This window comes from Agrilus planipennis, unplaced genomic scaffold, assembly GCF_000699045.2.
Source record: "Agrilus planipennis isolate EAB-ADULT unplaced genomic scaffold, Apla_2.0 scaffold85, whole genome shotgun sequence".
Lineage (NCBI taxonomy): Eukaryota > Metazoa > Arthropoda > Insecta > Coleoptera > Buprestidae > Agrilus > Agrilus planipennis.
Window position 1 is genome coordinate 582761 of NW_020438910.1, and position 26664 is coordinate 609424.

General features: G+C 30.6%; 3 protein-coding genes across 8 annotated transcripts; 2 read left to right on the forward strand and 1 right to left on the reverse strand.

Annotated features, from left to right (window-relative positions):
* Nucleotides 1-300: 300 nt before the first annotated feature.
* On the reverse strand, nt 301-12505 carry LOC108733871 (F-box/WD repeat-containing protein 5). Of its 3 annotated transcripts, XM_025973475.1 has the most exons (8): nt 12083-12501; nt 11875-12029; nt 11644-11821; nt 9246-9638; nt 7532-7819; nt 6468-6699; nt 1266-1478; nt 301-702 (listed from the first exon to the last, which is right to left on the reverse strand). In XM_025973475.1, exons 1-8 carry the CDS (start codon nt 12279-12281, stop codon nt 417-419), a joined length of 1944 nt encoding a protein of 647 aa, XP_025829260.1. In that variant the 5' UTR covers nt 12282-12501; the 3' UTR covers nt 301-416. The 3 variants fall into 3 exon arrangements, with proteins under 3 accessions (XP_025829260.1, XP_025829261.1, XP_025829262.1); XM_025973476.1 differs by lacking the exons at nt 11644-11821; nt 11875-12029; nt 12083-12501 and having other exon boundaries at nt 9227-9371; XM_025973477.1 differs by lacking the exons at nt 301-702; nt 1266-1478; nt 6468-6699 and having other exon boundaries at nt 7732-7819; nt 9227-9638; nt 12083-12505.
* Nucleotides 5472-19651, forward strand: LOC108733867 (manganese-transporting ATPase 13A1). Of its 3 annotated transcripts, XM_025973473.1 has the most exons (11): nt 5472-5617; nt 5672-6041; nt 6239-6328; nt 6381-6454; nt 13648-14144; nt 15804-17639; nt 17731-17927; nt 18198-18340; nt 18393-18531; nt 18589-18732; nt 19193-19651. In XM_025973473.1, the coding sequence occupies exons 2-11, from the start codon at nt 5781-5783 to the stop codon at nt 19310-19312; spliced, it is 3501 nt and encodes a 1166-aa protein (XP_025829258.1). In that variant the 5' UTR covers nt 5472-5617; nt 5672-5780; the 3' UTR covers nt 19313-19651. The 3 variants fall into 3 exon arrangements, with proteins under 3 accessions (XP_025829258.1, XP_025829257.1, XP_025829259.1); XM_025973472.1 differs by lacking the exons at nt 5472-5617; nt 5672-6041; nt 6239-6328; nt 6381-6454 and adding exons at nt 12954-13234; nt 13432-13521 and having other exon boundaries at nt 13574-14144; XM_025973474.1 differs by lacking the exons at nt 5472-5617; nt 5672-6041; nt 6239-6328; nt 6381-6454; nt 13648-14144 and having other exon boundaries at nt 17562-17639; nt 17707-17927.
* A 1834-nt stretch (nt 19652-21485) lies between these two features.
* Nucleotides 21486-24071, forward strand: LOC108733872 (meiosis-specific with OB domain-containing protein). 2 transcript variants are annotated; one of them, XM_018465212.2, is made up of 4 exons: nt 21486-21873; nt 21932-22159; nt 23151-23307; nt 23368-24071. In XM_018465212.2, exons 1-4 carry the CDS (start codon nt 21615-21617, stop codon nt 23663-23665), a joined length of 942 nt encoding a protein of 313 aa, XP_018320714.1. In that variant the 5' UTR covers nt 21486-21614; the 3' UTR covers nt 23666-24071. The 2 variants fall into 2 exon arrangements, with proteins under 2 accessions (XP_018320714.1, XP_018320715.1); XM_018465213.2 differs by having other exon boundaries at nt 23151-23447.
* The last annotated feature ends 2593 nt before the right edge of the window (nt 24072-26664 follow it).

Below are 26664 nucleotides of genomic sequence, written 5' to 3' on the forward strand. Positions count from 1 at the left end.
TGTAACTCCAAACGTTCTTTTAGGGACGGTCCAGGATCAATGCGTTTAGGAAACATAAATGGCCTTATTCTTTTGAAACCTAAAAGACGTACTAGTATTATTTTATTGTTATCTTAAAATATAGATTTGAAAAACAAAAACTGTATAAGGAATAACATATTACATTCTTATGCAAGGAAATGAGCTATTAAGATCACGTGTGTATTGCCATCCAAACTGAAGGCCCATGCGCATTACAATTAAATTGGACCAAATTTATTGTTAACACACGTGTCTAAATTGTCCAACAATTTTGTAAAGGACGGATATTCCATCGCAATTTATCACGTGTGTACTACTAATGTAGGTAGGTTCCTTTTCAGTATCGGTTAATATTGATTTAAATAGATCAGATACAATATTTGTAAAATATACTTTTAAGTATTTCGATTATAACTACCACGCAGATTTGTAGATGCGTTTTGACCACGATACCTTCTTGTTTCAATACCCTGCTGAAACTGAGCATAATTTAATCCAAACTGCTTAACTTTTGATTTCGATCTCCAGATCTTTATAGTGTTATCATCTGATGTAGTGACTAGCATTTCGGGATCCTTCGGATTAAAAGCCACTGAATTAACAACATCTGCATGAGGAAATTTTGCCAAACACATCCCATAATGACGATCCCACAAGTACCCGTGGTTATCTTCAGCACCACTAAAGCAATATATTTTCAAAATTTCTATTATATGTCTCTTGGGGTGTTTAGGTCGTCGTCGTCATCATAAAGGATTATTATTGTCTAACATTTCACTATCAAGCATGTTTAGCATCTTTAGGGATAAATCAATTTATTTATTTCAGTTCTCAGTGAGGCATGAAAGATCAATAATCCTTCAAAATGACTGCATAAACACTATTTTACCCAAATTTTATCAAAAAATGTTAAAAATATTTTTTTAAAATTATCATATTGTATAATAACATAACTATTGAAAACTACAACAAGAACAAATATCCCAACAAAGTTTTCCAATTTTAACAAAGCCAATCGATCATAAAAAAAATTGATTGTTTGATTCTATTATTTGTACGAATTATTAAAATGTTTGTTCATACGCTTTTTTTATTTTTAATGTATGTACTGTAAATGCCATGCAAGTCAAACAAATTCCTTTCAATTTAATGTGTTTGTTTATAAATAATAGTTAAACCTAACTCAAACTAATTTAGCAAAAGTTAAAGTAAATTTCAATTTTCAAATTATGTAAATAAATTACCTTGCTACATATTTATCACACACGTCTAGAAATATGAAAAAACATTCGTTATTTGGAGTATAGGCTTTGTGAGATCGAAGCATTATCCCGACTTGCTTGAATGTAACCAAATCAATAACATGGATATCTATTTCTTGAGCTATGGGTGGTGGTTCCAAAGGGTTACTTATTGTATAGCCTTGAGGCCAAGGTCTGCTATTCACATAAAGGTACCTTAAAGTAAAATAAAACTAATTTTCAAATAAACAACAAATTGTCAAGGTTACTATATAAGTGATTTCTCTTTAAGTTTAACGAGAGAAGATTGATAAATAACATACTACATACATGATTCAATAATTGTTAATATCAGAAGGAATTTCATATGTACCTTTTTTTAATGGATAAACTCTATAAATGTTATACTAAGAATAAAAAAGTATGGAATTATGTAAATCAATGCAGGCAGTATTCATTTTATAGTGTTTCTTCTTACTTATAGGGATGAAACAACCTCCTAACGTTGGAGAATGTCCGAAGATCCGAAAAAAAATCATGCGCTAGGACATTGTCACACATGTGATAAAATTCACGCTCGTGCGCAATGTTATGTAATATACTGTTGTTTCACACCCTTCTTAAAATAGAATCATAAATTGATTTTATTCAAAAAATAAGCTCTACTGGAGTCTAATAACATATAGCTATTATCTAACAACTGATCATCAGACGCTTGCATTTTAGCAAGTGCGTACCCAAAAGGGATTAACAATATACGGCTATTTAAAATAGAATTTTAGGAAATAGAGGTTGGTTTTAAGAGAGGATTAGGATATCATTAAGATTTTTTTTAGAGTAATGAAAAGTGCATTTGTTTTCTTTTTGATTATGTTATGACTTATAGGTTTTATGTTATGACTTTTGAGCCAATGAAGTTGTTCTTTTCTTTTCATTTCTACATTTTTAAGAGATAGTGTGTTAAATTTTGTTATTTGGTTTGAAAATAAATAGGTATCTTTTTGGATTTGTNGTACATGCTCGGAACTTGTTTCTTGTGAAGCTTTATTTAACCACAAGAAAGACGTACTAACTAAATGGGCCAACCAACGCAAGTCGCCTGATAAGAGGTGTTGATCACTATACCATGTTCCAAAAATATCATACGGCTTATTCACTACCCGGCATTGCAACTCAAAGCCAGCTATAAAATAAATTTCAAAAATTATACTATCAAAATGGAAATTTTATTGTTAACATATTACATATAACTGCAGTACAATCTCAATAATTAGAATACGCGTTCATCCGAACAATTTACTATTCTTAATAATTAGAAATAACTCTTAGATTGACTTATTATCTGCAACGTAATAGGAGTTCAATCAAGTAAGTATAAATAGCATTGTTAATTTGCATTTAATCAACATTCTTAGCAATAACTTTTGGAAATTAGCTTTAGCACAATTATAATCTTCAAAACTAAAAACCTGAATATAAATTCTTATTAAACAATGACCAACGGAAGTGCAGCTAATTGTAAGAGGATACACTTCCTTATTCATTGACACAAATATGACCTACAATACTTGCGCGCTAGGAACTTAAAAATGAATGCGTTAAGAAGAGATGAAAAATTGAGCTATGATAATATGTATCACTGAGAGGAACAGTCTTTAAAATTATAACAAATCCTACTAATTTTTTAATTTTGGTCCAACCTGCTGAAGGATCAGACGCTGACCCTAGCTTATATGTATTCGAAAGTATAAAGAAAATATTATAATCCAGTGCATTTATGATGAATTAAAATTCCCTCTTTGTCAATAATAATTTTTCTATTTTATTATAACGTCTAAATCTATAACAACTACCAAGAGATAGTCAGTAAGAACTACGAAAAGTTTAGTGTAATGTACATACTTCAATGATTTCATTGAAAAACGCTGTCGGTTCTTTATCTGTAACTTCCTCAATTTTACAATCAACTCAATTTGCAGGTAATATCAACAACTACCAGACCTGCAAGTATCAACTGTCTTGAACACTTATTTTTCGAAATTTAAAAGTTTAGGTGGTTCGGAATACGTGGTCCTCCCACTAATATGCAAACTAACTACGATATCTCAAGTAATATATTCATTGTAGAAAAAGCAACCAAAATCTTGTGCAAGGAAACGAAAATAGTTAAAAATTTGACCAGGTCCATCATTAAAGAGGAGATACTTGATATCTTAATGATGATAAAAAGCGAAAAAGACCTTTGCGATGCTCTTGATCTAAACAATATGGTGAATTTATGGAGAAAACTGACACAGGCGAATTCAAGTGACCAATAATATTAACCTAAACGTGCATTCATTCACATTGTATTTCATATTCCTATTTTTCCTTGCAAATGAGAATATTGCAATCTAATGATGGTCGAATCAAAAAAACGGGCTAAGTTCAGTAAAAAAAAGTCTGTCCAACCATAACTTTAACGGAACTATACCAAAAAAAATAACTTCGGTATTTTGAATATGAGCGGCTGGCTAGCGTCCCCCACTCCTCCTACCAGGCAAAAGTAATGACATTAGGATGTATAGTCCAAACATTACCGGTATTTTTGCAGAAAATTGTGAAAAAGGCTGATTTGATATTGTATTCTAATGAAAGACACATAATTTTTATTTTTTTAATACTGGTGAACATATACTTTTCTTTTTACTAACTAAATAAGTTTTTTTATTTCCAAATTCCATTTTTACTCAAATAATTAACAATTTTTTCCTACACAAAGTGTACTCTTTCCTTATCAACTGTAATTGCTGATGTTCATTTACAAATAAAATTTGCCTGTTATGAAAACTTGGCTGTTCTAGGCCTTGTGATTATCTGAATCGATCCTGGTAACAAATACCATTGTGGCCCTTTCATTACATATTTTAATATGAATGCAAAACAATTTTATCCTTTTAGAAGACAATACAAACACAAAACTCAAAAGAAATTAAATTGACTGCTGTAGTTATTTGATCATTTAAATGTATTTAATTGATCATTTAAATATTTTTTGATCAAATTGAAATACGGCTTGAAATAAGTCTTAAAAAGATGTATTTCAAAAAATACATTTACTGAAATACCTTACAAGTATGTCTGAATCGACAGTAGTCCCAAACTGTTCAGGGTATCGAGATTGTACACTATACAAAATTTGTTGCTACCTTGCAAACTGAAGACTGCAATTTCTCCAGATGTACTATGAGGTGATCCAAAATGTACTCCAGACACTAATAACAATGTATCTGATTCATTAAACTGAGAATACTGTGTGTATTTCCAACAAAACTTTTTCATATCTTTAAAATACTTAATTCTTGCTGGATATGTAGAATTCCATACCTTAAATGTTAGCATTGACAAATACTGTTTATTAAATAATTATAGTAAATTACCAATATATACCCATCTTTAGAACATGTAGCAAAATATTTCCCATTATGTGAAAAACTGACATGTAATACTTGATGCATATGATCAGTAAGGGTTTCCGTTTGCACAATTGGAATATGATAACACAAACGCTTAAACTCTTCCAACCATGTTTTACCTAATATATATATGAATTAATACTAATTAAAACCATCATTACCAAGTACTCACCACTTATGGGAGGTACTGACCGCTCTATTTTAAAATTTTGGAAAAATATTCTCTTCCAAAGAAAATCATCACGACTAGCAATATACCACAAGTGGCACACTTCTCCAGCCCTTATTAAATCCTTATAGTTTAAGTACGAAAATATATTATATAAAACCGGTTGTGGAATGTAAGGCCACATACTTTCTACTTGTTCCATAGTTTCATTAAATTATCTTTTTTGTTCATGGAGTTGTAACAGATAAAAATATTATGTACTATGTGCAGTCTAAATTCCGTTTTGATTATATTTAGTATACACTCGTATACACGATTAAATTATTAACGAACAATAAATAATATTACTGACAACTACAACTGAACTGTGCTATTGCCATAGATAGCTGTTATTTGGCCATAGATAATAGATCTACAAAGGGTAGCTATGGCTATTACCATATATGACCGTAGGCTATGATCATAGACTATTACATTAATCATAGTATATTAATTGATAGTTCCACAGATAAAGAACTTTTTCTATGACTCGAGCATATTTGGCAAAGTTCGTTTTGACTGCTTCTCTGCTCCTTACAGACGCCAGTTAACCAATAATAATTTTGTCAGAAGGTGACAGGTGAGTGAAAAGTCAGCGGGTAATTAAAAAGAAGATATGCAGCTTACTGTGATTTCTGTACTCTGAAAAATATATCTTGGACTTAGAAAATGTACCTTATGGTTAAATTAATGTAACTACTGGTAAAGTATTGGCTTTTTATAGTGCAACACATTTCATGTTGTAGGAATTTATTGAATACTTGTAATACTTATAACGTTCCTAACCAAGACATTGAAATTTGAAGTAACTGCAAGTAACATCTGCTGAATTACAGTCGTGATTGGGAATTAAGAATGACTGTTACACCTAAAGTGGACGATTTAGTGCAGTCTGTCACTCTTTATACTTGCAGAAAAACATTTTTTCATGGATATATCTTTCCATTTATTTTTATTTACATACTTTGGTTATATTGGTGGTGTGTATTATTAAATTTTTGGGAGAATCAAGAAGATGCTTTTGTAAGTCTAGCGATCATTGCATGTCTACAAATTCTCTGCTGTCTTGGTTGCCACTGGTCTGTTCACATACGCAGTTTATTAACTTGCAAAAAGGTATTTAATGATATTTTAAGTAAGTCATTTATATGCTATAATATGTTCTTTTTTCATGTTTTTAAGCTTAGAAAGTATTGTTATACTCATTACTCTTTTTTTCTAATGTTATATATTAACATATTTATTGTACACTGTATTACTAAGAATGTATATTACTGTAGAGTTTATTAACAATTACTCTGTTTTATATTTAGGAACAGAATCCTTTAAAAGCAACTGTAGTTAAAGTAATACCAACTCCTAACAATGGATCTTCTGAGTTAGTATATTTACATAATAATAAAGTAAGTAAAAACATGATATGTTTTATTATTTGTAACAAAATTATTTTTTTAGAATGGTGATACAGTTGATCATATATGGTTTATATTCCAAAAAACCAAATATATTTGGTGCACTAACCGAAAGACATTTAAANTTTACCTGTGATCTGGGCTGAGACCCATTCCGATTATATGACCGTGCAAATCGATCAAATGATCAACTTTATCAAATTTATCAGCTACTGCATCAAAATCTAACCAATTAGGTTCATTTGGTGGAGATCCTGATCTTAATTTTTCTTTTTTACGCTCATGTAACTCCAAACGTTCTTTTAGGGACGGTCCAGGATCAATGCGTTTAGGAAACATAAATGGCCTTATTCTTTTGAAACCTAAAAGACGTACTAGTATTATTTTATTGTTATCTTAAAATATAGATTTGAAAAACAAAAACTGTATAAGGAATAACATATTACATTCTTATGCAAGGAAATGAGCTATTAAGATCACGTGTGTATTGCCATCCAAACTGAAGGCCCATGCGCATTACAATTAAATTGGACCAAATTTATTGTTAACACACGTGTCTAAATTGTGTCACAAAAATTAATATCGTTTAATAGAGCAATACAATTTGATAGACAGCTTGCCTCCTGGAATTTCAACGCACACTAATGCGGGCTGAACACCGCTGATATTGTAGTAGGAACAGCCAATTTGGGCCTCATGCTTTTGTAATAAATGATAGCGAATACAAACTTAACTGTTATTGTCTAAAAACAATTATAAATCGGAAACTTCAACGATAGGCATAATTAACAATGATTACTCGTCTAATTTTAAATTTTATTTAGTTTTATAAATGATCGTCAAATTTGATAGCAAACACTTTTCATAATTGGTGAAATGAACAAAGTAAAAATTTACATATATTAAAACTGTTTCATTTTATAAACTCTAGTTAAGTAACATTTTATTATTAGTTTATTATTATTTTGCAAAAAAGTGCAAAACAATAATACCTGAACAATTTAATTGTGTTCAAAGTGTTAATTTATTTATCAGGTTTGTTTGTACAATTTTCACCTTTTGACAATTGCCTAAAATGCCCCACTTATGAAAAACTATAAAATTTATGTTTTTCAAAAATGAGTCATTTCTAAAAAAAGTTAAGTTTTTGAATAAGTCGTAGTAGGAAAGTTTACTCAATATAGTAATACTAACCTATTTGATGGGGAGTATACGTTTTAAATCCTGTAGTAAAAATTAAGTACTTGTCATTATGCACTAAATCCTCCTCATTTTCAAAGTCACAATTATTATCTATTTCCAAAGATGACTCTGAATTACTATCGTATTCATTTTCTTTGCCTTCATCACTCAAATCGTCAGGTTCACCATCTAAGCATTTATATTCTTGTTCAGCTTTCCTATAATCTGAATTATATCGAATTGGAGTAACATAATCGACGATATCTCCCGACTTCCAGCGTCCATAAGAGCAAACAGGAACTAAAAGGTATTCATATTAAATAGTCTGTTCACAGATTACAACCTTATAAATAAATGCACTTAACAGAGCTGCACAATACACCCAGCAGTGACTGGTGATGTACTACAACTGGTTAGCACGTGAAATTTAAATTCCGAGCATTTTTGACTCCTACATCATATATTGGCTTTGACTTTTTTTAATTTTTTTTTACTCTTTTAATATTATTTAAGCAACTAAGGTAACATAGAGAAAATGCCTTTTAACATGAAAGCTAATTTGATTTAAATTGGGCTTCTCAAAGGTTTTAAACATCAAAACAAACTCGTTTAGATACAGATGCCTTAGTAACATTGTTGGGCAGAAAAATAACAGCAATAATTTTGAAAAAGTAGCTAACAGGAAAAAACAAAACGAATCTTAAGGCGAAGAAGTAATCAATACCTAATTTCATTTAATCTGTCTAGGTTACGCTTCGTAGCACTGAACTCAATATTTCTCGCAATCAAAAGCATTGTTTATGTGCATTAAACATCCAAAACATTATTACTATTACTTCAATGTTTTACATCTCAATTTAGCCCATTTTCCTGTCGGTTTGGCATTTTGTCCAAGTCGACGCAAATACTTTTTCTTTGTCACATCATATTAGAAAGTTGATTTTCCTTTTCTCTAAAGTACGGAACTAAAAACCGCACGCACACGATTCTTAAGTATGTGTCTTAACAGAAACTTAAAGTGATCATGTAATCACTATTGCCAGACGTAACATAATTATCAGTTTATACCGTAATTGTAATAGTACAGAAATGTGACAAAAAACAGTGCACACACCTTGAAAATGTAGGCTATCACACAGTACGTGTTTGCTATCGTAGTCTGTAATAGCCTTCCATTGGTACGTAATATACTATTTTACGCATTCACATTGAAATACTCGGACAGATTAAGTTAAAATTCAATATTTCACGATTGTCTAATTGTTAACATACGTTTGTACTTTTGAAATCACCTTCTAATATTCTCTAAAAATTGAAAAAAAAAAAAATAGCGTTGTTTTCCCTCAATAACATTCACAAATTTTGTAATAATTTTTGAACCCCACAAGCCATTAGGATTTTATTAACAATAAAAAATATATGAATAACCTCCTTTGTAAAGCATCCTTTATAAGATTTACAGATATATTTTGATTTGTTTTAAAAGAAATTAGATACCGAAAATAAAATACAGTAAAACAGTCCTTTAAATATCACAGAGCACTAACTTTGAAATTAATTTAAATTTATGTAATTTATCATGTTATTATGCCTCCTGTTGATTGCCAAATATTGACAATTAATATACCAAAAGGATAACAACAATAGTACTGTTGCACTCATTTATACGTAATACTATTCGTCATGATTTTTTTATTATTTAAATACCTGCTATTTTAGCAGATACCTTGATTTCTTGTTGTAGTTGGTTGATTGGTAAGAACATTTATATCACGATGACTAACAGGATTTCCATGTTCCACAATATTTTCTTTCAACAGAATTTCATCATTTAGGTCTTCTGAACCACCAGCAGCCCTTTCAGAATTAGGAAGACAGTTAGATACCATAATAGCTCTAATAGAACTAGCATTTCTATTATAAAATCGAAACAAATTCTGGGTAATAGGTACATGCTCGGAACTTGTTTCTTGTGAAGCTTTATTTAACCACAAGAAAGACGTACTAACTAAATGGGCCAACCAACGCAAGTCGCCTGATAAGAGGTGTTGATCACTATACCATGTTCCAAAAATATCATACGGCTTATTCACTACCCGGCATTGCAACTCAAAGCCAGCTATAAAATAAATTTCAAAAATTATACTATCAAAATGGAAATTTTATTGTTAACATATTACATATAACTGCAGTACAATCTCAATAATTAGAATACGCGTTCATCCGAACAATTTACTATTCTTAATAATTAGAAATAACTCTTAGATTGACTTATTATCTGCAACGTAATAGGAGTTCAATCAAGTAAGTATAAATAGCATTGTTAATTTGCATTTAATCAACATTCTTAGCAATAACTTTTGGAAATTAGCTTTAGCACAATTATAATCTTCAAAACTAAAAACCTGAATATAAATTCTTATTAAACAATGACCAACGGAAGTGCAGCTAATTGTAAGAGGATACACTTCCTTATTCATTGACACAAATATGACCTACAATACTTGCGCGCTAGGAACTTAAAAATGAATGCGTTAAGAAGAGATGAAAAATTGAGCTATGATAATATGTATCACTGAGAGGAACAGTCTTTAAAATTATAACAAATCCTACTAATTTTTTAATTTTGGTCCAACCTGCTGAAGGATCAGACGCTGACCCTAGCTTATATGTATTCGAAAGTATAAAGAAAATATTATAATCCAGTGCATTTATGATGAATTAAAATTCCCTCTTTGTCAATAATAATTTTTCTATTTTATTATAACGTCTAAATCTATAACAACTACCAAGAGATAGTCAGTAAGAACTACGAAAAGTTTAGTGTAATGTACATACTTCAATGATTTCATTGAAAAACGCTGTCGGTTCTTTATCTGTAACTTCCTCAATTTTACAATCAACTCAATTTGCAGGTAATATCAACAACTACCAGACCTGCAAGTATCAACTGTCTTGAACACTTATTTTTCGAAATTTAAAAGTTTAGGTGGTTCGGAATACGTGGTCCTCCCACTAATATGCAAACTAACTACGATATCTCAAGTAATATATTCATTGTAGAAAAAGCAACCAAAATCTTGTGCAAGGAAACGAAAATAGTTAAAAATTTGACCAGGTCCATCATTAAAGAGGAGATACTTGATATCTTAATGATGATAAAAAGCGAAAAAGACCTTTGCGATGCTCTTGATCTAAACAATATGGTGAATTTATGGAGAAAACTGACACAGGCGAATTCAAGTGACCAATAATATTAACCTAAACGTGCATTCATTCACATTGTATTTCATATTCCTATTTTTCCTTGCAAATGAGAATATTGCAATCTAATGATGGTCGAATCAAAAAAACGGGCTAAGTTCAGTAAAAAAAAGTCTGTCCAACCATAACTTTAACGGAACTATACCAAAAAAAATAACTTCGGTATTTTGAATATGAGCGGCTGGCTAGCGTCCCCCACTCCTCCTACCAGGCAAAAGTAATGACATTAGGATGTATAGTCCAAACATTACCGGTATTTTTGCAGAAAATTGTGAAAAAGGCTGATTTGATATTGTATTCTAATGAAAGACACATAATTTTTATTTTTTTAATACTGGTGAACATATACTTTTCTTTTTACTAACTAAATAAGTTTTTTTATTTCCAAATTCCATTTTTACTCAAATAATTAACAATTTTTTCCTACACAAAGTGTACTCTTTCCTTATCAACTGTAATTGCTGATGTTCATTTACAAATAAAATTTGCCTGTTATGAAAACTTGGCTGTTCTAGGCCTTGTGATTATCTGAATCGATCCTGGTAACAAATACCATTGTGGCCCTTTCATTACATATTTTAATATGAATGCAAAACAATTTTATCCTTTTAGAAGACAATACAAACACAAAACTCAAAAGAAATTAAATTGACTGCTGTAGTTATTTGATCATTTAAATGTATTTAATTGATCATTTAAATATTTTTTGATCAAATTGAAATACGGCTTGAAATAAGTCTTAAAAAGATGTATTTCAAAAAATACATTTACTGAAATACCTTACAAGTATGTCTGAATCGACAGTAGTCCCAAACTGTTCAGGGTATCGAGATTGTACACTATACAAAATTTGTTGCTACCTTGCAAACTGAAGACTGCAATTTCTCCAGATGTACTATGAGGTGATCCAAAATGTACTCCAGACACTAATAACAATGTATCTGATTCATTAAACTGAGAATACTGTGTGTATTTCCAACAAAACTTTTTCATATCTTTAAAATACTTAATTCTTGCTGGATATGTAGAATTCCATACCTTAAATGTTAGCATTGACAAATACTGTTTATTAAATAATTATAGTAAATTACCAATATATACCCATCTTTAGAACATGTAGCAAAATATTTCCCATTATGTGAAAAACTGACATGTAATACTTGATGCATATGATCAGTAAGGGTTTCCGTTTGCACAATTGGAATATGATAACACAAACGCTTAAACTCTTCCAACCATGTTTTACCTAATATATATATGAATTAATACTAATTAAAACCATCATTACCAAGTACTCACCACTTATGGGAGGTACTGACCGCTCTATTTTAAAATTTTGGAAAAATATTCTCTTCCAAAGAAAATCATCACGACTAGCAATATACCACAAGTGGCACACTTCTCCAGCCCTTATTAAATCCTTATAGTTTAAGTACGAAAATATATTATATAAAACCGGTTGTGGAATGTAAGGCCACATACTTTCTACTTGTTCCATAGTTTCATTAAATTATCTTTTTTGTTCATGGAGTTGTAACAGATAAAAATATTATGTACTATGTGCAGTCTAAATTCCGTTTTGATTATATTTAGTATACACTCGTATACACGATTAAATTATTAACGAACAATAAATAATATTACTGACAACTACAACTGAACTGTGCTATTGCCATAGATAGCTGTTATTTGGCCATAGATAATAGATCTACAAAGGGTAGCTATGGCTATTACCATATATGACCGTAGGCTATGATCATAGACTATTACATTAATCATAGTATATTAATTGATAGTTCCACAGATAAAGAACTTTTTCTATGACTCGAGCATATTTGGCAAAGTTCGTTTTGACTGCTTCTCTGCTCCTTACAGACGCCAGTTAACCAATAATAATTTTGTCAGAAGGTGACAGGTGAGTGAAAAGTCAGCGGGTAATTAAAAAGAAGATATGCAGCTTACTGTGATTTCTGTACTCTGAAAAATATATCTTGGACTTAGAAAATGTACCTTATGGTTAAATTAATGTAACTACTGGTAAAGTATTGGCTTTTTATAGTGCAACACATTTCATGTTGTAGGAATTTATTGAATACTTGTAATACTTATAACGTTCCTAACCAAGACATTGAAATTTGAAGTAACTGCAAGTAACATCTGCTGAATTACAGTCGTGATTGGGAATTAAGAATGACTGTTACACCTAAAGTGGACGATTTAGTGCAGTCTGTCACTCTTTATACTTGCAGAAAAACATTTTTTCATGGATATATCTTTCCATTTATTTTTATTTACATACTTTGGTTATATTGGTGGTGTGTATTATTAAATTTTTGGGAGAATCAAGAAGATGCTTTTGTAAGTCTAGCGATCATTGCATGTCTACAAATTCTCTGCTGTCTTGGTTGCCACTGGTCTGTTCACATACGCAGTTTATTAACTTGCAAAAAGGTATTTAATGATATTTTAAGTAAGTCATTTATATGCTATAATATGTTCTTTTTTCATGTTTTTAAGCTTAGAAAGTATTGTTATACTCATTACTCTTTTTTTCTAATGTTATATATTAACATATTTATTGTACACTGTATTACTAAGAATGTATATTACTGTAGAGTTTATTAACAATTACTCTGTTTTATATTTAGGAACAGAATCCTTTAAAAGCAACTGTAGTTAAAGTAATACCAACTCCTAACAATGGATCTTCTGAGTTAGTATATTTACATAATAATAAAGTAAGTAAAAACATGATATGTTTTATTATTTGTAACAAAATTATTTTTTTAGAATGGTGATACAGTTGATCATATATGGTTTATATTCCAAAAAACCAAATATATTTGGTGCACTAACCGAAAGACATTTAAAGGACTTGAATTTCCAATTAATAAATCGTTTAATGAATATGTAAACTGGAAAGGTTATCAAGAAAATGTTGATATACAGCAGGTTGAGCAATTATATGGGACAAACCATTTGGATATGGTCATACCAGAATTTGTAGAATTGTTCAAAGAAAGAGCCTTAGCTCCTTTTTTTGTATTTCAAGTTTTTTGTGTAGCACTATGGTGTTTAGATAAATACTGGTACTATTCAATTTTTACCCTGGTTATGTTAGTCTTGTTTGAGTGCACATTAGTTCAGCAACAGCTTAGAAATATGTCTGAAATTCTTAAAATGGGAAACAAACCATATAACATATATGTATATAGGAATAGAAGATGGCGAATGTTACCTACTGATCAACTTATTCCTGGAGATATTGTTTCAATTACAAGATCTCAAAATGATAACCTTGTTCCTTGTGATATTTTATTACTCAGAGGTTCTTGTATCGTTGATGAAAGCTTATTAACAGGTAAATATTTAAAAGCGTTTAATTTTCTAACACATAATATACCGCGGAACTCGGTCATAATGACATCGGTTATAACAACAACTACCATGTAGCGATATCGGTTATAACGATAACTCTGATATGACGTTAGTCATTCATGGTCCTGCAAAATTTTCCATCAAGACTAATGCTAAAATGCTCTAACGATAACAAATTCGGATATATGGTGATTTTTTAATGCTTCAAATCCTTGAAACGATTGTATTATTGCCTATACCGTTTGTATCTCAGTTGGCTAAATGAAAAGTTGACCATGATACTTAACTATTCTTTGTATCATAGCTACATCTAACTCATTAAATTTGTTTTTAATGTCATGTTGGGATGCTTTTTGCTATTCACTCTAATAATCATTAAATATATTAACAATTTTATGAGAAAATTGAAACGAATGTGAAAATGTCATGTCGCAATTATGCAATTTTTCTTTTATTTATTATGTACTACATAGTATTAATTCATCATTGTATAGAAATGATCTATGTTTGCTTTACGGTCTAAAAAATTAACTGATAGTTCTGATTTCTTCCAGTTTTAATAAGAACAGTAGAAGTTCCTGAGCAGTAGATATTTTGCTATGACCTTGTTTAACATGAAATACTTTAGTTAGTAGCGGATATCAGTAGATGACGATATATTGCCATAATTAGATAACTAGAGTTTTTTAATTTCAATATTCCTCGTTAAGAATTTAGCCACAATTATTATTTCTGTTGTAATGGTGCAAATTAGTATTGTAAATCTTCTTTTGCTCGTTTATAAAAGTATTTGTAATAATAATTGCAACTGCTTTAACATTTATAATGCTAGCTTATTTTCGGGTACATAATTATTAAAACTTTTTATATCTTACTAGTAATTTTTCTGTTTTTACAATTACAATTACAATTCATTACAATCCTGTGTTTTCGGGATTTTTCCCTTTTTAAAGCATTGTTGTACTTTTTCTGACACTGTTGAGTTTCTACCAATCGTTAGAGGAAATGTTTAGTCAATATTGGCAGTACTCTTCACACTACCACATTAAAATTTTGTTAATTCATAGCAAATCAAAATATTACATACATTGATTATTTAGTTAATTATTGTAATTACCAAGTATCCAAGTAATAGTTAGGACAGTTGTGGCTACTACTATTGCTATTATTTTAAATCCTGTTGTCTCACTAACCATACTGCCTGCTTATTTCCGTACCTTTGCCTCCCTCTGTGCCTTTAATTATGTGTTTGCGGTGCAGGGAGAGGACATAGAAGGTTTCATGACGGCTGCACTTTATAAGCAGGAATGTCCTGATGCTCTTAGAATGTCCATCGAATTGCGTATTATAGGTTTATTTCACGCCAACGAAGTCGCGAGCAAAAGATCGTTTTAAGATATAACATTTACATTACGCTAAGTGTTTTGTAGCTCACTTTCTAACGCCAAAATATCAATTAATTTGTAGAAATTCCATTGTATAAAAGAAATTGTCAACTACATTAAAAAAATTAACTACTTTTAACATTTTAGTTTAACGGAATAATTGAGTAACAATAAATTGAAAAACTTAACGCACAAAAGTTTATTTAATTAGATGTTATTCGTTTTGTTTATTAATTTTTCATGTATTATTTTTTTAGGCGAGTCAGTACCTCAAATGAAAGAACCAGTTGAAAATTTTGATTCAAAAACAATATTAGACCCAGAAGCTGATGGAAAGCTTCATGTTCTTTTTGGTGGGACAAAAGTTGTCCAACAAACTGCTCCTACCAAAGCCATTTCAGGCTTACGTGCTCAAGATAATGGTTGTGTTGGTTACGTTTTGAGAACTGGTTTTAATACTTCACAAGGAAAATTGTTAAGAACTATTTTATTTGGAGTCAAGAGAGTTACTGCAAATAACCTAGAAACGTTCGGATTTATTTCGTTCCTACTAATTTTTGCAGTAGCAGCTGCCGTCTATGTCTGGATTAAGGGTAGTGAAGATCCTGAAAGAAACAGATATAAATTATTTCTAGAGTGCACGTTAATTATAACGTCTGTTATTCCACCTGAACTACCTATTGAATTATCATTAGCAGTTAACACTTCGTTGTTATCTTTATCAAAGCTGGGAGTGTTTTGTACGGAACCTTTTCGAATTCCTTTTGCGGGAAAAGTTGAAATATGTTGCTTCGATAAAACAGGAACGCTTACCAGTGATAGCTTAATTGTTGAGGGTGTTGCTTTAGCAAAAGAGAATTCTAAAATTACACCAATTTCCGATATTCCTTTGGAATCGACATTTATTCTAGCAACTTGCCATTCTCTGGCACATGTGGATGATGGATTGGTTGGTGATCCACTAGAAAAAGCAACATTAACTGCTGTTGACTGGAATCTCACAAAAGCAGATGCAGTTATTCCTAAAAAAGGGAAATCTCCTGGATTAAAAATTTTTCACAGATTCCATTTTTCTTCTGCTTTAAAAAGAATGTCGGTTATTGCGGGTTTCAATCAAGTTGGATCGACTGAAACAATTTATATTGCAACAGCTAAAGGTGCACCTGAAACTATAAAAACCATGTTGGTGGATATTCCAGATATTTACGATAAAGTTTATTTAGAACTGAGTAGAAGGGGTGCAAGGGTCCTTGCCCTAGGGTGGAAAAAATTAGGTAAAATCAGTCCTCAAGAAGTTAGAAATTTAGCTAGAGATGACATCGAAAAGGATCTCTTATTTGGAGGATTTGTAATAATTTCTTGTCCTCTGAAGGCTGACTCCAAGAGTGTGATAAAGGAATTACTAAACGCATCTCATAGAGTTAGTATGATAACCGGAGATAATCCATTAACCGCTTGTCATGTTGCAAAAGAACTAAAGTTCTGTTCAAAACCAATACTCTTGTTTTCAGAAGAAAATAAGAAATGGACCTCGATTGATGAAACTAGATCGTTTCCTTTATCAACTGATTTGAAAGTGTTAGTTAAAAATTATAGCCTTTGCATCACTGGTGATTCTTTAATATATTTTCAAGAAAATAATAGTGAACTTCTCTTGAAAATGATGCCCCACATAACTGTATTTGCTCGTTTTGCTCCTAAACAAAAAGAGCAAGTAATCCTTACACTTAAATCGTTAGGGTATGTAACTCTTATGTGTGGTGATGGTACTAATGACGTTGGAGCTCTTAAACATGCTGATGTAGGTGTTGCAATTCTTGCCAATGCACCTGAAAGACTACCAGAACGAAAAGACGTTAAAGAGAGATTAGAACGAGAAAAAGAAAAAGAAAGACGATTAAGAGAAATGCCTGCACCTCGTAATAGATCCAACCATTCCATAAAAAATATGGAAAACAGTTTAAGTACTGTTCAGTCGAATTTACAAAAGATAATGAAAGAAATTGAAGAACAAGAGCAGGTACAGGTAGTTAAATTAGGCGATGCAAGTATAGCATCACCTTTCACTAGCAAATTATCAACAATTACATGTGGTAAGATTTTTTTGAATGCATTGAAGTAAATCAATTTTTATTTTACAAATGCCGAATTGTTTATTAGATTCTACTGGTTAACTATTTTCAGTGTGTCATATTATAAAACAAGGAAGATGCACTTTGGTAACAACTTTGCAAATGTTCAAGATTTTAGCTTTAAATGCTCTAATTTTGGCTTATACTCAATCTGTACTGTATTTAGATGGAATTAAACTTAGAGATGTACAGGCAACTCTTCAAGGTATTCTTTTGGCAGCATGCTTTCTCTTTATTTCCAGATCAAAGGTAATTAATTATAAGACTTTCTTATGAAATCGAATTATTGAGCAATCATTTTCATTGGTACACCATGTATATGATAATAGAGAATTGTTACTTAAAATAAATCGAGTATTTTTGAGCAATCATTTTCATTGGTTTACCATGAATATGATAATAGAGAATTGTTACTTAAAATAAATCGAGTATTTTTGAGCAATCATTTTCATTGGTTTACCATGAATATGATAATAGAGAATTGCTACTTGAAATAAATCGAATATTTTTTGTTTCCAGCCATTAAAAACATTGTCCAAGCAGAGACCTCTTCCGAATATTTTCAGTTTGTATACTATATTGACCGTAATTTTGCAATTTTCCGTTCACTTTACTTGTCTAATTTATTTAGTTCATCAAGCAAAATTACGTATTCCTGAAAGGTAAGTTTTGAATATCACATTAATTATAGAATTTCTGTACTTTACATTTTAGTGATGCTACTAATACAACAAAAATAAAATTATCTTTAGAAGAAGACGAAGAAGAACATTTTGAACCCAATATCGTTAACAGTACTGTTTACATTATCTCTATGGCATTACAGATTGCAACATTTGCTATTAATTATAGAGTAAGTATACTTTTAACATTTACTCATGTCAAATATGTGATATTGTTTATTTTAAAGGGATATCCGTATATGGAAAGTTTACGTGAAAACACCGCATTGGTTTACAGTATTATTGGATCTTCTGGTGTAGTATTGGCACTCACACTTGGAGCTTTTCCAGAGTTAGCTGTTCAGTTTGAGTTAATTGATTTTCCGCACGATGTTAGTATATATTCTTATAAGATAAATCAATCGAATTTATTCTATTTTTAACGTTATACTTCTTTTGGCGTGTTAAAAGTAAAATATTAGTATGCAACGGAACTTGCGTGCGCACAGTTAATGAACATCCGATAGTATGGAATTAGTAGCGAAGCTGTGTTAGCAAGCACGAGGTCAATTCGAGTGCGGTATTTTTTTTCAACGGTGGTTGCTATTCGTTGATTGGAGCGAGTTTTTTTACAAGCAACACTGCACAGTGATATTATTTAAACACGTAATCGAAAACGATTTAAATAAATACATAACCATCGTTATGTTCATGCCGGCTTAATTTATATGTGCGTAACTTCTAACGCGTGTGCATGAGACTCGTTTCTTTTGTAATAATTATTAACTTTTGAGAATAATATACGAGCCTTAAATCTTAGGAACAGGATTGAATATAAAATGTTTGTTTCAGTTCAGGATAGTGTTGCTTCAAGTCCTGTTTGCTGATTTTTTCTTCTCCTTCCTCGTCGATAGAATATGTTTAAGGCTGTGTGGTGAGGGAGAATTAAAAGAAGAATTGGTTGCAAATTAGCATTCACTTAACTACTATAAATGGAATTTTTGTAACATGTACAAAGATGTAGATGAAAGAACAAGTTATTTATTGTGTAATTCCTCGGTCTTTTTTTACAATTATTATTCATTTAAATTGTAAATTAAACAATATTTTATGGTCCATAGAACAGAGTGAGGTTGTTCTGCAAAGACTAGTGTATATTATACATTTTTTTTTATTATTAATGGCATTGGGTGAAATAAAAAAATAATGTATGATGATGAAAAACATATTGCAGAGTTTGACTTTCTTAATATTGCCCTGTTTTACTATTTAATTGATATCTCATTTGAAACTATATATTTAATTGATTCATTCCATCTTTTAAATTTCCTTTTTTCTGTAATTTAATTAAATAAAATAAATAACAAACCCATTACAGTTATTAATAAACTAACAAAAAATGTACTGATGTAAAAAAAGTGCTATGACGAGAGGAGAGTTGCTAAGGAATCTACGATAAAGTGGCGAAATGTTCAATGAAATTTCGATTGTTTTTTTGATTAATCTCAAGAGACAGGGTGGTGAGGCGGCTTACCGTCTTCAGTGGCCCTGTAATGGTTCCCTGTCGTTTCTATGTTCCTCAATTATCTAATAAGGTAGGTTAAGATTATTATAATTATGCTATTGGGTTATTAACAATAGTTAAATTGTTTAATAGGACTGTTACACCTAAAGTGGACGATTTAGTGCAGTCTGTCACTCTTTATACTTGCAGAAAAACATTTTTTCATGGATATATCTTTCCATTTATTTTTATTTACATACTTTGGTTATATTGGTGGTGTGTATTATTAAATTTTTGGGAGAATCAAGAAGATGCTTTTGTAAGTCTAGCGATCATTGCATGTCTACAAATTCTCTGCTGTCTTGGTTGCCACTGGTCTGTTCACATACGCAGTTTATTAACTTGCAAAAAGGTATTTAATGATATTTTAAGTAAGTCATTTATATGCTATAATATGTTCTTTTTTCATGTTTTTAAGCTTAGAAAGTATTGTTATACTCATTACTCTTTTTTTCTAATGTTATATATTAACATATTTATTGTACACTGTATTACTAAGAATGTATATTACTGTAGAGTTTATTAACAATTACTCTGTTTTANCAAAAGTATGTGTATGGATAGATGAACAAATTAAATATAGATGTTACAGACGATCTTGTATTAAAATAAAGAACAAGTCTGTTCGAAAGAGTTTTTGATTAACTTTTTAGCCAAAATGAGAATATTACAAACTGGTTCACTTGACATGAAGAACAAGCATTTGAATATCGCCGTAATTTTTTTGCATGGCCTCATATTTTAGCATTTTTAAAACTTTCTCTTATAATTTTTTTCGATTGGACACATATTTAACAGTGCTATCATTTAATCGAAACCTACTTTTTTCTATTTTTGAACAGTCTGTGTAATAAATTAAATTTAGATGTTACAGGCAATTTTGCATTAAAATACAAGTTTTGTTAGAAAAAAATTTCGGTTAAGCTCATACTTTGACGACTACAATGACCATATTATTTTTTGAGCCATGCTGATGTATGAAATACTTTCAGCTCTATACGTAAATGTGTAAGTATACAACATTCTAAAATATAAACAAAGGTGTAAAATACGTTGCGAATAGTTTATTATTATTTAAAAGTGGCTAACTTAAAAATCATCTTGAAAATGCGGAAAAGAGAGCTAGTAATTTATGTAGTTATTGTATCTTACGCTTTCTTATGAAATCGAATTATTGAGCAATCATTTTCATTGGTACACCATGTATATGATAATAGAGAATTGTTACTTAAAATAAATCGAGTATTTTTGAGCAATCATTTTCATTGGTTTACCATGAATATGATAATAGAGAATTGCTACTTGAAATAAATCGAATATTTTTTGTNTATACATATACTTGTTTTAAACAACACGAATTAAGATTATGAAAGACCATTTCGGTTAAAATTTTTCGTTTAGCCAGAAGTTTTTTTGTAAATTTCGGAGTATAGTTTTTTTTTTAATTTTATAATGCTCTATTAGTAAATTTATGTACTTTAAGAATATTGTATCGATGGTGATACAATAAATACTTATTATGATAGTTATATATGCTATACTTATTGCAGTTAAGTGCAATCGCAGTATCCTTTGGTCATTGTCGCTATTGTTTTATAAATTGTTTAGATTTATATTTAGTAGAGATGTCAAATTCGTTAGATCTAAAGCATTCTTATGTTTCACTCGAATGCATGAAGTTAAAATACTAGAAATAAGCTGCGATAAACCATGGATCAAACTAATATCAGTTTACAAAGAGCAACAATTAAAGAACTTTCGCCAATTATAACGAATGCAATAGTCGTTGGTATCATAATAGCTAAACAAAGGTTGAGAAGATTTGTCGATAATAAAGATACTTTTAAAGAAAGGGGAGTATGGAATTTTACGATAAGAGATTCGATTGTCGATTATATTAATGTCACATGCTGGGGAGATGCCAATGAAATTATAGAAACGTATGATAAGTATCATACGGGAGATGTCAGTAAGTACATAGTTGACTAAATTTTCTAGCACTCAATTACTTTTGCAATACTTTACAGTTGAAATTACTAAACCACGAATTGATGTGCGTAAAGTTGGAGATATTAAAGAACAGTACTGCCCTATGGTTACTTCGCCCTTCCATTTAACTATTAATGTACCTAGCATGGCAAAACATGAAACAAACAATTACGACTATTATAGTACACTTTTACGACATCCAACAAAACCCATAGTAGGAGTTATCAACTTAATAGATGTGCACAATAGTGGGGGAGGTATTGCAAGTAAGTTTTCATTATTATTATTTTTATTATTTCCCGGTCTTCTCAGTTTTCACTGGTTAACTTTGAGCATCCAAAGAACCTCACTCACATCTTTTGAGATACGATTTGGAAACCAATTTTCTGTTCTTAAATTTTATAGAGCTAACAGTACTTCTTGTCTATTTATTATCATTTATCAGTCCTCTCAGTTTCATAAATATATTATTGTTATTATTAGTGAAACTTTTATTACGTCGCCTCAAATTTTTTCGTCCATCTATCGCATGTCGCATTACAGCCGGCCGCGGAGTAGGGGTAAAATTGAAAGTCACTCGGCAAAGCAGCCAAGGCCAATATGGCGGCGCACATGGCTCGCCTAAGCTAACCGTGTAGCATTTATATTCTCACTCATTCGTGCAAGTGCATGACAATTATTTTTATAGACTGTGAATCTCAAAGCGAAGATGAAATTATTGATAGAATAACTGAAGTTGAAAATGATTCAATGATTTAAATAAATATTGTTCTCAGTTTTTAACATGTGTCTATCGTCTGAATGATTGTATTTATTATGTATTCCGTACTTTCATATGCAGATTGAAATTAAAAGTTGGACATCTTGTCTACTATTGGTTTCCCATTATCATTCCCATTTTCCAATAATTAAGATAAGATTAAAAACGCGATTTTAAATTTTAATACCCTAAATCTAGTAATTTTCCGAAAACTTACAGTTAAATGCTTACAATCCGAAAAGTTTCACTTGCGTCGTGGTTTCATAAAACCACACAATGTTTATTATTATTATTGTCAGTAAACTAGGCCCTTTCTAGAGCAAAAAAGCTAATACTAATTACTAACAAATATTATAATTTGCGTTGAACGAAAAACGTGTCAATAATAGGTAAATAAATGATTTAATGCTTAATTAATTTTTATTTTTTTTATATACGTATGCTCTTCTAACAATGCGATATAACTTTTCATATAAAACTTTTTTTTCTACATTTAGGTTTTGTTGATCTTCTTGGAGCAATCCGAACGGTAGGCCCAATTAGAATAATTACAACGAAAGTGGGAAATGAGCAGCAAGTTCGTGATGTGGTTATTTTAGATCATACTCACCCTGGTTTAAAAATTACTTTATGGGATCCAGAAATGATAGCTAGGTACCATGAATTTTATTTTTTATAAATAATGTGTCATTAATAAAAAAGTTCATTATTTAGAGCTTCGTCTTGGAAACCACGTTCGACGGTTCTTTTTATGACGGAAATGAAAATAGATTGGTCAAGTTTTAATCGATCTGTTGTTGCTTCTTTAACCTCGCGTACTATTATTACCGAAAATCCTGTAGGCTCTGAAGCGAAGAAATTACGGGAATATGCGTGTACCGTACAATTAGAAAATTCTGTAATACTTGATCAACTATCTTCCTATAAACCGAATGGTATGTTAACATTGTTTCTATACTTATTTATCTACATGCATTTATTTAACGCTAAGTACTTTCACGCAGAATCTTAAATAATTTTAAAGATAAAAGCAAGATATAGGAGCAAAAACTTAACGCCAAGCGAGTGAATCTAAAAATCATTGTCGCCAATAAAGGATAGAAAGCGCGTTTGAACGCTGCGCGATGAGCGACCGCGCATCGATTTCTGTATTTTCAAACAAAATCTCTTTACACGCGGCAAATCAAATGAGCCTTGCCTTACTGCGCAGTGAACAACTTACGACGCTATAAGGCTTGCGCCGTACATTGAACGAGTCATGTACTTTCTACTCCTATCTCTACTTTTTTGGACAAAAGATAACTTATCGGGGTAATTTTATACTTTCGCGGTCCCCTCGTTTTTTGGCTCTAGAAAATCGAAAAATCATTTTTTTTAAAATGTTTGTTTTTACGGCGGATTTATGAAAAAAAATATGAAAATATCTCACCTGGAGATTTCATATAGTTTTATGAATTCAAATGTGATCATAAACGCAGTTCTTCGCATATAATCGTTTATAACTTTCTTACAAAGCATCAAACGCAGTTCATATATTTTTTTTTGTTGATCTACATAAAAAAACGAACATTTTGGAAAAAGAAAAATTAAAAAATGTTTGTTTATTGAAAGGTCAATTTTAAGAAAAATTGTTATTATTTTTAATTGTAAAAACATGATAAATCAACATTTTTATATATTTTTTTTTTATTTGTTCGTTTTTTTGTGTAGATTATGAAAAAAAAATAACAACTTCATTTGATTACTTGGAAAAAAGTTATCAACAATTATACATGAATGAGTGCATTTTCATGAACATTTAAAGCCATGAAACCAATATAAGTTTTCATTTTTTTTTATTTCCATATTTTTTTTCATAAATCCGCCGTAAAAACAAAGATTTTAAAAAAAAATTCATCGAAATCGGATGATTTTTCGATTTGCTAGAGCCAAAAAACGAGGGGACCGCGAAAGTATAAAATTACCCTTATCGGTAATATCGTAGATATTTTCTGATAACTATATATTTAAAAAAGAGACGACTAGCGACTGGCGTACTGGCGCCCTAGGTGCCTGTACATGACGTAGTTTCTTGAATTTTTTTCGAGTTTTTGTTGACGATTATTTTGTGAATATTGCGTGCATGTAGCCGTGAATTATATTAAATTGTGTCTACAGCAGAAAATTCAAAAACATCGAAAAAGTTAATCGTGGCTCTGTCCACATGACAGGGATGTTTTGAATAAAATTATTCCTCGCATTCCACACGGGTATTCAGGGTTATTCTCTTTTAAATACATACTCATATGAGTACAGTACCTTTCGATTGATATATGTTTTTCAAAGTTTACGTTTAAATATTATAATTTAAATCATAATTTTAATTGCATACATTACACTACAGTACTGTATAAAAACAAATAAAAGTAAAACTAAAATACTGGTATGCAAGGGAAGAAAAAGTAGGGAAAGAGCGAATATAACGATAGGAGACGAAAAATTAGAAGAAGTGGCTGATTTTAGATATCTAGGAAGTCAGATAAGTCAGGACGGAAGGAGCAGTAGGGATATAAAGCAATATAAATTATTTCTAGAGTGCACGTTAATTATAACGTCTGTTATTCCACCTGAACTACCTATTGAATTATCATTAGCAGTTAACACTTCGTTGTTATCTTTATCAAAGCTGGGAGTGTTTTGTACGGAACCTTTTCGAATTCCTTTTGCGGGAAAAGTTNTAATTAATTAGCAGCTTCTATAAAATAGGTAACAATTAGGCAAACAAACACACAGAGGTGATACATACTAATAATGGGAGGTTTCTTAATGTGAAATATTTAATCAATTTATAATCATAATCATATCTCACACCAAATCATGTTAAATCGATCAAAACAAGGCATATGGGCTTCAGGCATTTGTCCTGTGTTGTACACTTCAACATGTTTATATAAGTACAAGTTCATTTCGTTAAAAAATCCTTGCCTATCAAGTCAAATATTTATTAAAAGAAATTTATTAAAATACAGTTAAACTTTCCTAACTCGAACCTCCTTAATGCAAGCAATTATTATCTTCGAAATAGAGAAAATTAAAGTTAAGCAAAATTTATGCTTTATACCGTCCAACTTTTTAATTTTTGTGCCAGACAGTGTTTCATTCATTTCAAAATATTTTGCTATAAAGGTTGAGTAAGCATCAAGTATGGGCTACTAATTACATGTCGCCTGCTCACGTGTGAGAAACCATGAAATCTATTTGTGTTAGCGAAAGACGGGCTAACTAAAAATATTATGCACCAATTACCACTTAAATAGATTATTGAAATTTTGGCTTAAGGTTCCATTCCTATTCCCGTGGATTTTTAGATCAGCTAAAATGGTTTTCTTTATTGGTGAATATTAATTAGACTGTATTTAAATGTTTAACATAATATTCATTCAACGTATTAGAACTAATTAGCCACAGCAGCATGCGGTCGAGTCAGCTAGCAGAGAACTACAAATATTTTATTTTTAAATTAAACCGAAGGGTAATTCTGGCGAGTAATTATCAGTGTAATAGATACTTAAGTCAATTAACATTACAAAGGTCATACAGTAGGTACACAGTTTCTTCTCGTACGTGAAAGATTGCTTTTCGATACCTTAACAAAAATTGATTGCAATGATAACAAAAATTATTGCACTACTTAAATTAATTCACTCAATATAAGATTAAGGGGGAATTTCCCTCTATCGACCTTATATCCCACGTAGAACAGTACAGTGCTCGCTCGTAATTTTGTAATTTTTCATCTAAAAAGAAATCATGAAAGGCCTTGAACTTGACGAGTCCGCAATAAATTATCTGTGAAAATGAACGTATTGTAATGTTCGTGGTTTTAAAAAAATTAACTTCTAAGACTGATAACGACAAAAACTATTTATTTACACTAATTATTGAAGAACTTTTAAACACTATTAAATTATTACTAAACTTAGGTTATGAATTATTCTATTTATTTACACTACTGTTCATATATCACTATTC

Bases quoted from the DNA above. Each gene is read 5' to 3' on its own strand.
- LOC108733872 (XM_018465212.2), top strand. From the start codon at position 21,615: ATGGATCAAACTAATATCAGTTTACAAAGAGCAACAATTAAAGAACTT. The intron at 21,874-21,931 runs GTAAGTACATAG...AATACTTTACAG, and splicing joins GTATCATACGGGAGATGTCA to TTGAAATTACTAAACCACGA. The intron at 23,308-23,367 runs GTACCATGAATT...TTCATTATTTAG, and splicing joins GATCCAGAAATGATAGCTAG to AGCTTCGTCTTGGAAACCAC.
- LOC108733871 (XM_025973475.1), bottom strand. From the start codon at position 12,281: ATGGAACAAGTAGAAAGTATGTGGCCTTACATTCCACAACCGGTTTTA. The intron at 9,639-11,643 runs GTAGCAACAAAT...TTTATTTTATAG, and splicing joins TGCAGTCTTCAGTTTGCAAG to CTGGCTTTGAGTTGCAATGC. The intron at 7,820-9,245 runs GTATCTGCTAAA...AATACCTTTTAG, and splicing joins AACTACAACAAGAAATCAAG to TTCCTGTTTGCTCTTATGGA.
- LOC108733867 (XM_025973473.1), top strand. From the start codon at position 5,781: ATGACTGTTACACCTAAAGTGGACGATTTAGTGCAGTCTGTCACTCTT. The intron at 14,145-15,803 runs GTAAATATTTAA...TTATTTTTTTAG, and splicing joins TGATGAAAGCTTATTAACAG to GCGAGTCAGTACCTCAAATG. The intron at 17,640-17,730 runs GTAAGATTTTTT...AACTATTTTCAG, and splicing joins ATTATCAACAATTACATGTG to TGTGTCATATTATAAAACAA.